Source organism: Myotis yumanensis, unplaced genomic scaffold (genome assembly GCF_028538775.1).
Source record: "Myotis yumanensis isolate MYYU_CA2020_CCGP unplaced genomic scaffold, mMyoYum1.0.hap1 SCAF_15, whole genome shotgun sequence".
Taxonomy (NCBI): domain Eukaryota; kingdom Metazoa; phylum Chordata; class Mammalia; order Chiroptera; family Vespertilionidae; genus Myotis; species Myotis yumanensis.
In genome coordinates, this window is record NW_027223766.1 from 45,942,628 (window position 1) to 45,957,078 (window position 14,451).

Genomic DNA, 14,451 nt, shown 5'->3' on the forward strand with positions numbered 1-14,451 from the left:
GCTCCCAGAGGTATCTTTCTAAAACACTAATCTGACCTTGTCCGTCTGGGGCTTACCACCTCTCTCTGCTCCTCAAGGATAAAGTCCCAGCTCTTCAGCTTGACGTACACCGTCTTTTCCACCACCTCTTTCTAACTCTCTAACTCTGTTCTGGTAACACAGGCTACTTCTCATTTGAAGAGGTACCATCTCATTTCTTTACCCTTCACCTCTGGGAGCCACAGTGATGGGATAGAAGTTCAGGGAGGAGATTTAAGACCTGTTTGGTGGTGAGGATGGGAGGTGCCTCCTCTGCCTGAGCCCACAGATGGCTACGCTGCCTGCCTGGGCCTGGGCAAGGCTGGACCGGCAAGGGACAGAAAACATGTCCTTTGTCCTTATCATGGGTTGCTCTGGGGGCTGCTGCCTTTCTGCTTCACCTGCCAAGATTTCTGCCAATTTGATGCCTTTGTCTTCATCCCCTGAGATGGCGATTGGGTCTCTGGGTGTCAGAAGCTCCAGCTTCCTCCCCCTCCCCCCTGCTCCCCAGATGAGGAGCCCCATTAGACCATGTGGTAGTGATCAAGAGGTCATTGTGGGGCCCTAGCTGGTTTGGCTCAGTGGATAGAGCATCAGTCTGCGGACTGAAGGGACCCAGGTTCAATTCTGGTCAAGGGCACATGCCTGGGTTGCAGGCTCCATCCCCAGTAGGGGGTCTGCAGGAGACAGCCAATCAATGATTGTCTCTCATCATTGATGTTTCTATCTCTCTCTCCCTATCTCTCTGAAATCAATAAAAATATGTTTATTTTTTTTAAAAAAGAGGTCATTGTGGGGCCATACCCTGCAGACAGTGAGTGCTTATCTCTGTGAACAACCTCTCTCTCTTTACATCTCAGCTGGCTTATCACATTTTATATCCTGTATATTTGTATTCTGTCAGTTGCTTCTTATTTTCTGTCTCAAATAACTTGGTATCTTCACATACAATTCGTTCTCTTCCATCTGAGCAGTCTTTCTATCGTACTTTCTATTGAGCTAGAAATCGGGTTGTGATATTGTGTGTGTTTGTGGGTGCATGGAGGAGAGGGTTTTCTGGAAAGTGGAGGTCTTTTCTGGACTCTTTTCTAGTGGGGCGCTCTAGGGCTCAAGAAGGACCAAGGCCTTTTCATCTTTATGTTTCTTGACTGATACACCATGGGTACTGCGTGTTAAGGAAGAGACAGGAAGCAATGATGAACATAACACCATTTCTCCTCTCAGAGAACTCATGGACAGTAGAATCTGAAACAGATAATAACATAATTAGAATCCTGGTCGGGTACTGAGATTGCAGAGGATGTGGAGTTCATCCATTTGGGGATGAGGGTGGGGATCGGGGAAGCCAACCTGGAGAGGACAGCACTGAGCCAACTTCTGACTCAGGGCGAGAGTTTTTTTCAGATATTAAGGAAGGGCAGGCTGAGCTAATGCAATCATGTGTCAAACCTCCATGAGTTTTTCTCTTCACAAATGGATATTAACGTTTTTGTTTAATCAATGGTATGAATAGATATAAACTAAAGGACTGACAGCTCACCAAGAAGTCCTGGGTGCTGTAGGCATGGAAGAATGAACAAAATAGTGCGGTTTCCATAATCTAGAATGTGCCTTTGGGGCTTTGCTTCAGTTCCTTCATCTTTTTGAGGTCCTGGGTACCACTGAGACTCTCATGAAACTACATAACTATCATTAGAAAAAAATTCACATCTGCACATACATATAATATTTAGATGTTGGCTTCTAGGGGTTCATAGATCGCCAGAAGCCCTTCAATCCCAGTTAAGAAGTCCACCTTTAGGGGTGGTTCCACTCTTTAGGATTGGCAGTTTTTCCCATAGAATCGTGGACTCTGTGCCTTTAGGGAGACCTTCAAAGTCCCATAGAACCAATTGCTTAAAAATGATATTTCAGTCCTTTCTGTGCTAGGTTGTCGCATGTTGTTTAAGCCCATTCTTGAAACCTTCCAGAGTTGAGAACTGTTTTGAAGCAACTCTGACTGTCTTTCTATGTAGCCCTATTAAAATTCTTCCTCACACTAAACCAAAATTGGATTTTTGATTTTTTCATTTCTGGCTCTGTCTGGAATGATCTGGAACAAGAGCAGGTCATCTATCTTTCGATCATTTCTCTAACCTCTCCCACTCTCCATGAGTTTAAGGACTTTTACTTGGGGATTTGGATCCCGAGGTTCCTCTAAAATAGTTCTCCATATAATGGGGACATCTCTAAGCATTTTCCACGCTTGAGAGAATTGATAGGTTTCTGCTGGATGAGTGAAGGAACTGTCCCAGGGTTAGATAAATTGGAGGAGTGCTGCATTGATTGGCTCTTCTAGGAGAGTCTGCATGCATATTAGCGCCTTAAAAGCTCTGATAAATCCTGCAGCACAGACTTTTTCATGACTCCATTATCATTGTGAGAAGTAGGTGTTTGCTGGCACTGACTCAATGAACCGCTGCTCTGTGAGAGTGTTTAAAGGAGAATAGGGAATGAATCTTACAGGGAATGAGTCCTCCCCAAGTTAATTTTCTCTGTGTTTTTCCCCCCACACAGCCTCTTGATTTTGAAACAACAGCCATTCACAACATTGTGTTCCAAGCGGAAAATCCGGAGCCTCTGGTGCCTGGTGTTCAGTACAATGCCAGCTCGTTCGCCACGTTCACCCTTTTTGTGACAGATGTGAACGAAGCCCCTCAATTTCCCCTGCACATATTCCAAGCAAAAGTCAGTGAAGACGTGGCCATAGGCACCAAAGTGGGCAACATGACTGCCAAGGATCCGGAAGGTCTGGACATAAGGTAGAGAGCAGGCTGGGCAAGCCTAGCTGTGCTGAGACCAAGGCCAGTGGGAGGGAAGAAGGGCTGGGGGTGGGGGTGCGGCTGGGGGTGGGGGGCACAGAGGACCTGGCCTGACTCCAAGGCTCTCTCCTAAGGGAGCAGCCAGCGATTTGAAGCCATCTGCAGTGCATATGGTGAACTTGACCTTGGTTCCTGCAGGGGTCAGTACCCTGCGTGGGGAGTGGGGGAAATCCAGGCTCAGACAAGTGGGAAGCATGTCAGGTTGCATCCGGCCCACTCACTGCAGTCCCACTGAGAGCTGGTAAGTTCAGGAGATGAGGTCCAGAGACAGGGCTACCCAAAACCAGATCCTGTGTCTGAACCAGTCCCCGCGGCCAGGGTTTGGGGAAGAGTTCCAGCCCAGCCCCTAAGGTTGACTGGAGGTCTAGACAGAGAGAATGAAGCAAAAGCCCAACTGGACAGACTCAGCCACCTGACACAACTAAGGGAACATTCTGGATGCAGAGTGTACAGGTTCCTTACCTCTCCAGAGAGTAGGTCTGGGGTAACACGACCCATTCCAGAGCACACCTCTGGCAAGGCTAGCGTTCAGGCCAAGGTGGTTAAACAAATGCATAAATCTTAGCAATTCGCAATCTTTCCCCCCCGCCCCCCCAGTACAATAGGATTCACAAAGATTTGCCTTAAAAATGTACAATGATCATTAATTTGCCCAAGAAATATATGTATGTGTATATATCTCTATCTGTGTCAATATATATAACCTCTTTAAGTTCACATAGTTAATGAGCACATAAACAGGACTAGAACCCAGATCTTTTGCTTCTATTATATGACAGTCTCACCGTATAAGGCATAACCAATGCATATGGTTATGATGACAATTCTTTAAGTTTCTCTAAACATGTGAGGGGAATCTTGTCTCCCCACAAGCTGTCATTTAGGCACTGGGAATCAGTGCTAAGACCTTTTTCTGATTGTCTGTCCAAGAGTGAAGTTCTCACCTACTGTTTTAGTCTTCTAGTTTAGCCCTTCTCTAGTTTTATAAAGAAGGAAAGTACAGTGGGGGCTAAACTGCATGGTTTGTATAGATACACTCTATACATCAGAGTCACAAATTCTGATGGGGGACATGTTTATAATTTTACAACCATTTCTTGTTTAACACATGCTTCTTCCTCCTTCATGAGAATGCTAGAAAAATCATTAGTCAAAGACAAGAGAATAAAATTTAAGTTTATGAGTGGGGAAAACAAAGGCATTTAAAAAAACTCTCAGATAGATCAAGGAAAAGATAGAATGTATATACTATTAAATGAGATTAGAAAGGTGAGGAAGAAGACTGAGGACAGCGTCCTGTAAGAAACAGTCTTGGAGGACAAATGAGAAAAGTGTTTTAAGAATAAAGAACAATGAGCAGTTCAGAGGCTAGTGATAAGTCAATTAAGAATTAAGATGACTCCAAAGATTTTGGCCTGAATAAGTTAATTCTTTCTCTCAGCTCCATAAACTTATAAACCATCAACACCCCATGAATACTAATCCAATCCACCAGTAAAGATTAGAGATTTTTTCATTGAAATACATCCAGAATGCAAGTGCTTCTCATCATTTTCGCCATGGTTCAGGCCACCATCATCTCTTTTCTGGATTCATCCTTGCCCCACACTGAGTCCATTTACTACAATCAGAATAGTCCTTTAAAAACGGAAATCAGATCACATGACTCCTCTGAGACCCCCTCCAAAGGGTTCCCATCTCACTCAGGGATGAAATCCTGGCTACAAAGTGTTTCTTGTGCATCACCTGCACACACAGCCCAACACGGTGCTTGGCATATAGAATATACTATAATTGGAAAAAATAATTTGCTGAACTAACACATCATAACTTTTTAATCATTATCTTTTCTTGAGCATGTAGGTTGTGTTCAGTATTTTTTTTATTACATAAAATGTTTTGCATGTTTGTATGCATGTAATTCTTTTATAACTTCTATTAAATTGTTTTTTCTTATTGAGGGAAAATTTCCAGAGGTGAAATGCTTTGATCTAAAGAAATGAACAGCCTATGGCTATGATGTGTTGCTCCACAGAGGGCTGTACCAATTGTTTTTCCTGTGGTCCTAGTCTTGTCTCTCTCAAATTCATCTGACACACCTACCAGTGAGTGCCACTGGTAACACCAATATGACTAGGTTGCCTTCCTGCTGAACACCATTCCAAGGCTGCCCACTGCTTCCCACGATCTGGCTCATTCCAGGCTCTCTGGCTTCGTCTTTTCCATCCACGGCTTCCCATCTTTACCCCGACACTGCTGCAGCGCCTGACTCTCCCACAGGGCAAGCTATTCCTTGGCCTCCAAGTGACAGCACGTGCAGTCCCTTCTGCTCAAAGCAGCTCCTTTTCTTACCTCAGCTACTCCTTCAGAAAGGCTGCTCTGATTCCCATGAACTTCTCTGGGGCTCCATAGGGTCCCTTTCACTGTCTTTACCACTTTCCATTGGAGTTATTTATCTCTGTGTGTCTCCTCTACTGGCCCGAGAGCCTCTTTTTGTAATCTGTCTGCCTGATGTTTGCTAAACACTCAGTAGATGTTTGTTGAATGAAAGAGTTCACGGGGCCACCAGTGGCCTCCGAGTATCCACCCATTCACACAACATCTCCACCACTGGGTGCTCAGGTTTTCTTAGAAGGGTGGTTTACTAATCCATTTTAAAAGATGTTTCCAGGTTGTTTTCATTAGAATTCTTTGATTGCCAGAAAAGTTTACCTGTTTTTCCCCCTGAGTTTGTGGCTATACATTTTCTAATGAAACAAGTACAACTACCGCTTTGTAAAGATGAGCAAATCCCCGTTTTGAAGATAGAAGATATGCAAATAAAGCATTAATAGTATTACATAATGATCTTTAAAATCTGCCATAAATAAGATGCAAGGGCTAATGTGGACATAACAGCATAGTGATGCATAAACTATCCTCCCGTTTCCACATAAAGTAACATGGGCTTTCTGTTGCTCTTTTCACTTTATGAAGTTATTCCCTGAGAGGCGACACGAGAGGCTGGCTGAGAATTGACCCTGCCACTGGCGAGATCTTCAGTGCGGCTCCACTGGACAGGGAAGCTGAAAGTCTGTATCGCGTACAAGTGGTGGCAACTGAAGTAGGTGAGCAAAAAAAAAAAAGTAACAAATTAATAGGGGACACACCAATAGAAATAAGAGGGAGGGAAAGTGAGTGGGTCAGATTGTCAGAATAGCTTAGAGTGGAAGAACAAGAAGGATACAAAAGTGAAGGGAGCCCTGGCTGCTTTTGGTTCAGTGGATAGAGTGTCAGCCTCAGGACTGAAGGGTCCCAGGTTCAATCCCGGTCAAGTGCACATGCCCAGGTTGTGGGCTTGACCCCCAGTGGCGGGGGGGGCGGGGGGGGGGGGGCCTGCAGGAGGCAGCCAATCAATGATTCTCTCTCATCATTGATGTTTCTCTCTCTCTCTCTCTCTCTCTGAGATGTTTCTCTCTCTCATCTTGATGTTTCACTTCACTCTGCATGTGTCCTAAAGGCCTTGCGCATTGAGCAGATTGATGAATCAAAACCAGGTTCACAACCCTGCTCCAATTGGCAGTTGGCTCCCTGAAATATTCGATGAAATGACCCAAGAGCACAGTAGCTTTTCAAGTGTAGTCAGGGGCATAGAAAACATTTGAAAAGAAAAGCAAGAAGACAGGGACCACTGTAATTGAAGCGGGTTGGAGCTAGAAATTGTAGAAACAGTATCTGCGTTGAAGTCAGGGAGAACGAGAACATAGTCTTTATGTTGCACTGACAGCCGTGTTTGAAGCACTCGGTGTGATGACTTACTCCTATGAAGTAGGTACTGTTAACAACCACATTTTATGGATGAGGAAACCAAGGCACTGAGCAGCTACACGGCTTGCTCACGATCACATAGCTACCAACCACCTAGGCTACCGCGTCCAAGTTTCTCGCCCCCCTACCAGAGTGAGTAACTACTGTGCAGGCCTTCACTCTTTCCTAAGAACGCGGCATGTGGGGTCCTCCCAGAGCCACATGCATGACAGCCGAATAACCGAGGCTGAGAAATCATAACAGACATGCCCGAGTCAGTGTTGAGGAGCGATGGAAGGTGTGGGCTCTGACCTCAGGCCTCCTGGGCTGGAAGCTTTCCTTGCCGTATGACCTTGGGCAAGTCACACACCTTCTTTGGGCCTCCGTCTTCTACCTGCAAATGCAAATCAGAGCCGTTTTGAAGTAATGACTATAAGACATTAGCACATCAATCTTATTATTATCATGAAGGCTTTTTAACCAGGTCTGATTCTAAATGTTTGTTATCTTTCTGCTACCTCAATATACCCAACTAACTTGAATTGTAATTTTAAAAAAAAAGAAAGAAATATTCTTTCTTACTAAGAGGAAATGAGAGAGCTGATATTCCGTTTCAATCACTCAATTCCCTAGGTGGGTCTTCCTTGAGCACCGCAGCGGGCTTCCACCTGGCTCTGACCGACGTGAACGACAACCCCCCGCGGCTAGCGAAGGAGTACACAGGCTTGTTCTTCTGCCACCCGCTCAGCGCGCCCGGAAGCCACATCATCCAGGCGAGGGACAATGATCTGCATTCATTTCAGTTTACATTTGCCCTTGGCAGTGAAAGCTTACAAAACGACTGGGAAATTTCCAAAATCAATGGTGAGTTATCAAAAGCACATCGAGGAAAACACTGGTGGATGATGACATGGGCTTTTGTGTGCCTCCATGGGCCTGCAGCGCTCAGCACGAGGCATTCCCCCAGGCTCCAGGGAGGAGCCGCCTGCTTTGGGAACTTGCAGAGGGGAGCTCCCCAGAGGGGAGAGAGCCCCAGGCTTTGGAGGGAGGAAAGATGGCTCACACACAGCCACCCCTATAGTGTATGGAGATGGATAGTTGGATAATCTGAGTAGCATTTGCAAAATTTCCAGTGGCAGCTGAGAAACAGATTTCATAATGATGTTTAAAAACAGCTTTATTGAAATACTAGAGGCCTGATGCACGAAATTCGTGCAAGCGTAGGCCTTCCTTCCCCTGGCTGCAGGCACCGGCTTCCCTCACAGCCCTTGTTTCATCTGGAAGGTCATCTGGTCTAATTAGCATATTATACTTTTATTATTATAAATAATTGACATACAATAAGCAACACACATTTAAAGCATACAATTTTATAAAAATTGACATATGCCCTCGCCAGTTTGGCTCAGTGGATAGAGCTTCGGCCTGCAGACTGAAGGGTCCCAAGTTCAGTTCCGGCTAAGGGCACATGCCTAGGTTACAGGCTCGATCCCCAATAGGGGGTGTGCAGGAGGCAGCTGATCAATGATTCTCTCTCATCATTGATGCTTCTATCTCTCTAACCCTCTCCTTTCCTCTCTGAAATAAAAAAATATATTGAAAAATAAAATAAATAAATAAATAAAAATTGACATATGTCAACACCATTGAATGCAGTCAGCACAATCAGGATAATTCTATTTCAACCCCCCTCCCCCCAAAAAAAGTTTTACACGCTGTTAGAGTCCCCAGTTTCAGCCCACTCTGCCTTTCCCCCATCACCAGGTAACTACTGATCTGCTTACTATCTACTATAGTTTAGTTTGCATTTTCAAGAATTTTATCAAAATAAAGTAATACAATATGTAATCTTTTTTCATCCGGCTAATTTCACTGAGCATATTTATTTTGGGTTTTAGCCATGTTGTTGTGTGTATCAATACATCTTTTTTTTTTAATTGCAGAGTAGTATTCCATGGTATGACTCTATCACAATCTGTTATTCACTCACTAATTGATTGTCATTTAGGCGACTTCCAATTTTTGCTATTACAAATAAAGCTGCAATGAACATTTGTGAAGAAGTATTTTGTTGGAGCATATACTTCCATTTTCTTGATTAAATATCTAGAAGTGCAATGCTGGGTACTATGGTAGCTGTATGGTTAAATTTTAAAGAAACCGTCACATTGCTTTCCAAGTAGTCTATAACATTTTATAGTCTCACCATTGTGTGAGAGTCCTCAGCATTCTCCTTAATACTTGCTATGCTCAGTCTCTTTAATTTTAGCCATTCTAGTGGGAGTGTAATGGTATTTCATGATGGTTTTAATTAATATTTCCCTAGTGACTAATGATGGTGAGAATTTTTTCATGTACTTATATACCATTCATATATCTTCATTGGTGAAGTGTCTGGACAAATGTTGTGCCCATTTTTAAAAAATTGGCTCTTTGGCATCTATTGTTGAGTCATCAGCGTTCTTTGTCTAGTAAAGATACACATGATCTGTCAGGTACATGTTTACAAACATTTTCTCCCAGGCGGTGGCTTGTGTTTTCATTTTCAACAGTGCATTTTAATTTCTAACAAATTAAACACACACACACACACACACACACACACACACGAATCAACCATACAATCATCTCAATAGATGCAAAAAAAAGCACTTGAAAACTTTAACACTCATTCCTAATTTTTAAAAAGCAAACAACCCTCTCAGCAAGTTAGGAATAGAAGAGAAAGTCCTCGACCTGACAAAAGGCGTCTGTGAAAACCCACAGCTAACTTTAGACGTGATGGTGAAAGAGGAAAGTTTCCTCCCTAAGATCAGGAACAAGCCAAGGTATTTGTCTGGAGTTTTGTCTGTAGAAAGTTTTATCTACAAATACAACTTCTTTAATAGATTACAGGGCTATTCAAGTTATAGACTTCTTCTTGGTTGAGTTTGTAGTTTATATCTTTCAAATAATTTGTCTATTTCATTTGATTTATTTATTGGCACAAGTTACTTGTAATATTACTTTATTATTCTCTTCACATCTTTAGGCTTTGTGGTGGTATGACCTCACTTTGATATTGGAAAATAATGTCTCTTTTTTTTTTTTTCGCTGATCAATCTGGCTAAAGGCTATTCATTTTATTGATATCCTCAGAGAACCAGCTTTTGATTTCATTGCTTTTCTCTATTGTGTTATTGTTTTGTATTTCATTGCTTGTAGATATATATATTATTTTCTTTATTCTTCTTATGCTATATTTAACTTGTTCTTGTATTATTTTCATTATGGTGGAAGTTGAGGTAATTAACTCGAGAACTTCTTTCTTTGTTAATATAGGCATTTGGTGCCATAAACTTACCTTCTAGTGTCACTTTAACTGCGTTCCACAAAGTTATGTATTGTGTTTTCATTTTCATTCAGTTTAAAATACTTTCTAATTTTTTTTTTTTTTTTTTTTAGATTTCTTCTGTGACCCATGAGTTATTTAGAAGTGTGTTATTTAGTTCCCCAATATTCGGGTATTTTCTATATCTTTCTGGTTACTGATTTCTAATTTAATTCCATAGTGACCAGAGAACATTTGTCTGGAATACATTTCAATTTATTGAGCCTTTTTTCCCCAGTACTTTAAAGATTTCTCCACTGTATTCTGCATTGCATTTTTTTCTTTTTTATTCCCTTGAATGTAATGTGTCTTTTTTACTCTGGATGCTTTTAAGATTTTCTCTTTATTACTAACTTTAAGCAATTTGATTATTATGTGCCTTTTCATAGTTGTGGTGGTGTTTTTTTTTTTCCTTTCCCCTAAGATTTGCTGATTTTCTTGGATTGAGAATTTAGTTTTTATTAAATTTGGGGGTGGGGAAATTAGCAATAATTTCTTCAAATATTTTTTCTTTATCATTCAGTGTTCATGGCAACTTTATGAATGTAACTGCTGGGGATTATGATAACTGACTGTATTTAGTATTTGTTTCTAAATCATAAACTGAGGACTTGAAAAAATGCATTAACTCCTTTTGACATTATGGAAGGTACATGTGGAGTGGAGAAACTTCGGGCAGTTTAACTCATATTTAACGGTTTCCCAGTCGCCCTCAGTATGTGATACAAATATGAGCTTGATTCCTGCTGATCTGGGTACTGAAGTTGCCATTCATTTTACCCCTATTCTGACAGGCACCCATGCCAGACTCTCCACCAAACACACCGGCTTCGAGGAGAAAGTTTATAACGTCCCAATCCGCATCAACGATGGAGGTCGGCCACCCTTGGAGGCGACTGTCTCTTTATCAGGTAGGCATTTTGCTGCAGACAACCTGGGATAGTGTCTGTTTCCAAGCGTAGTTTGAAAGATGTGTCACCTTTGATATGAGGTTCTGCAATTGTTTACTCAAAAACCTAAACTACCGAATCCTGTTCTGCTTTTCAGTCACTTTCTGCTCGTGTGTGGAAGGGAGGTGTTTCCGGCCAGTAGGTCATATGCCTGGGATACCTACTGTGGGCGCGACAGTTGGCATACTCCTGACCACATTTTTGGTCATTGGTGAGTGTAATCTCTCAGATTCAAGGATTTCTGTTCTGGTCCTTAGAAACATTAGCTCACCTAAGGGTCTGTCTTAATGGGTTGCTCTGGTGGCTGCTCAAATGGCAACCTGGGCTATAGCCAAGAATATAGATCACCAGTAAACCATATCAAACCTTCCTGGTTGGAGGTACCATTTTAGTATCAACCTCTTCCTATCATTGCCTGATGGGTTACTTTGGGAAATATGAGGTTTTAAAGCATAAATGTTGGTGTATAATTATAATTCATAGTAATCTCTTGTGATCCTCTGTGTTTCTGTGGTTTCAGTTGCACCTTCTCTTTTATATCTGATTTTATTTTTTTGGGCCATTTCTCTTTTTATCTTTGAGTATGGGTAAAGTTTTATCAATTTTGTTTCTTTTCAAAGAACCACCTCTTTTTAAGTTTTTTTTCTTTAAATTCCTATTTCATTTATTTCTGCTCTAATCTTAATTATTTTTTCCTTCTCTTTACTTTTTTCCTTTTCTTTTTTTTCTTTCCTAGTTCATTTGGGTTTAGAGTTAGATTTTTTACTTTTACTTGGGATTTTCTTTTCTTTCTTTCTTTTTTTTAAAGTCAGTCTTTATAGCTGTGAACTCCCCTCTTAGAACTACTTTTGCTGCATCCCATACATTTCAAAGAGTTGTGCTTTCATTTATTTCAAGATAGTTTCTAATTTCCTATTTGATTTCTTGGTAGTTTAGACGCATGTTGGTTAGTCTGTATGTATTTGTGTTTTTTCCAGTTTTATCCCCCATGTAGACTTCTAGTTCATGCCGTTGTGGTAAAAAAAAGATGCCTGATATGATTTCAGTCTTCTTAAGTTTATTGAGCCTTGTTTTGTGATCTACATGTGTTCTATCCTAGGGAATGTTTCATATGCACTTAAAAAAATATATATGTTAATATGTATCTATTAAGTTAATGTGGTCTAATATGTCCTTTAAGGTCAAATTTTCCTTGATTTTCTCTCTGGATGATCTATTCATTGATGAAAGTGGGGTATTAAAGTCCCTACGATAATTGTATAACTGTCCATCTCTCTTTTTATGTCAGTTAGTATTTTATTTATTTACATATTTGGGTGCTCCTACATTAGGTGCATAGATGTCTACAAGTGTTACATCCTCTTGTTGGATTAATCACTTTATCACTATGTGATGCCCTTCTTTGTCTCATCTCACAATCTTTGTTTTAAAGTCTATATTGTCTAAGTGTTGCTACCCCAGCTTTCTTTTAATTTCCATTTGCATATGTCTTTTTCCATCCCTTCACTTTGTCTGTGAATATCTGAATATCTGAAGTGGGTCTTTTGTAGACAACATTATGTATAGGTCTTGATATGTTTTCCTTTCAGCCCCCCATTGGAGCATTTAGTCTATATTTAAAGTAATTATTGATAGGTATGTGTTTTTTGCCATTTTGTTTGTTTGTTGTTTTCTGGTTATATTTGTAGTTCTTCTCTGTTCCTTTCTTTTTCTCTTGCTTTCATCCCTTGTGATTTGATGAATTTCTTTAGTGTTATATTTAGATTTCTTTCTCTATTTTTGTGTGTATCAAAGGTTTTGGTTTGTGGTTACCATGAGATTATATAATAGTATATAATAGTCTATTTTAAGTTGTTGATTGCTTAAGTTCAAATGCTTTCTAAAAGTACTACATCTCTATCCCTCACCCATGTTATGTTTTTGACATTATATATCTTTCTTTGTGTGTGTATGTTTGTATCTCTTAACTAATTATTGTTGATATAAATGATTTTACAGCTTTTTTTTTAACATTTATATTAGCTTTATAAGTGGTTGATCCACTAGTTTTACTACATGTTTGCCTCTGCTAGTGAGATTTTTTTCCTTTTATATATTTTCTTATATCTAGTTTTGGCCTTTTCTGCTCTCAGAAGTTTCTTTAATATTTCTTGCAATGCCAGTGCAGTGGTGATGAACTCTTTTAGCTTTCGCTTGTTTGAGAAACTCATTTTCTCTCCTACAGTTCTGAAGGGCAAGATTATCTGGTGGAGTATTTCTTGGTTATAGGTTTTTCCTTTCGTCACTTTAAATATATTGTGCCACTCCCTTCCGGTCTGCAAAGTTTCTGATGAAAAATCAGCTGATTGTTTTATGGGGATTTTTTTGTATGTAACTTTTTTTCTCTTGCTACTTTTAAGATTTTTCTCTTTGTTTTTAACTTTTGACATTTAAATTATTCGTGTGGGTCTCTTTGGGTTCATCATGTTTGGGACTGTCTGTGCTTCCTGTTCAGGGGTGGGGAATGTCTGGCCCACAGGTCATATAAGGCCCTCGAAATCATTTGGTCTGGCCCTGCCAAGGCATTAGGGGTGAGTTAATTAAATGTTTGACAAACGATAGCAGGCTAATTGATAAGTTGATAATTTTAAATGGCCCACAAATGATGTTATAAATATCCAAATGGCTGTTGGCAGAAAAAAGTTTCCCCACCCCTGCTTGGGTATCTGTTTCCATTGCCAGGCTAGGGAGATTGTCCAGCTGATATTTTTTCACATAGGTTTTCTGTCCTTTTTCTTTTCCTTATGGAGCCTCTTTAATGCAAATGTTAGTAAACTTGATGTCCCAGAGGTCTCTGATACTCTCCTAATTTATTTTATTCTTTCTGCTGTTTTAATTGGGTGATTTCCATTACTTTGTCTTCCATATCACTTATCTGTTTGTTTGTTTTTTCATCAGCTAATCTGCTATTGATTCCCTCTGTGCATTTTTTTCATCTCAGTTTCTTGTATTCTTCAGTTCTTATTGGTTCTCTTTTACATTTTCCATCTTTTGGTTCTTTCTGTGTCTATCCATACTTCTGAGCTCAGTGAGCATCCTGTGATCATTACTTGGAACTCTATCTGGAAGATTGCTTATCTCCATTCATTGGGCCCTTTTTCTGGGGTTCTGTCTGGTACTTTTGTATGGAACATATTCCTCGGTCTCCTCTTTTGCCTCAGTCTCTGTGTTTACTGTACATATTAGGTAGATCAGCCATGTCTTACAGCATTGAGAGTGGCCTTATGTAGAGGTGTTCTGTGGGGCCCAGTGGCACAATTGTCACGATTACACTGGTATGTGTGACAGACCCCTGGCTCAGCTGGATGTGGCGTTCAGTTGCAACTGCTGCTGATGCACTGATGTAGCGTGTAGGCCTCTGCTGTGGGTGGCAGAGGTGTGTGGGGGTAGCCCCCCCCCCCCCCCCCAGATTGGGGCACTTCTTTGG

General features: G+C 40.9%; 1 protein-coding gene across 1 annotated transcript in view; it reads left to right on the forward strand.

Moving 5' to 3' along the window:
- Window positions 1-14,451, forward strand: part of CDH17 (cadherin 17) — a 53,695-nt gene that overhangs the window by 37,596 nt on the left and 1,648 nt on the right. The window contains exons 13-17 of the mRNA XM_070392257.1: window positions 2,575-2,819; window positions 5,856-5,986; window positions 7,299-7,529; window positions 10,830-10,946; window positions 11,083-11,196. Of these exons, the coding sequence (XP_070248358.1) occupies window positions 2,575-2,819; window positions 5,856-5,986; window positions 7,299-7,529; window positions 10,830-10,946; window positions 11,083-11,196 (838 nt within the window). The remainder of the gene's footprint in view (window positions 1-2,574; window positions 2,820-5,855; window positions 5,987-7,298; window positions 7,530-10,829; window positions 10,947-11,082; window positions 11,197-14,451) is intronic.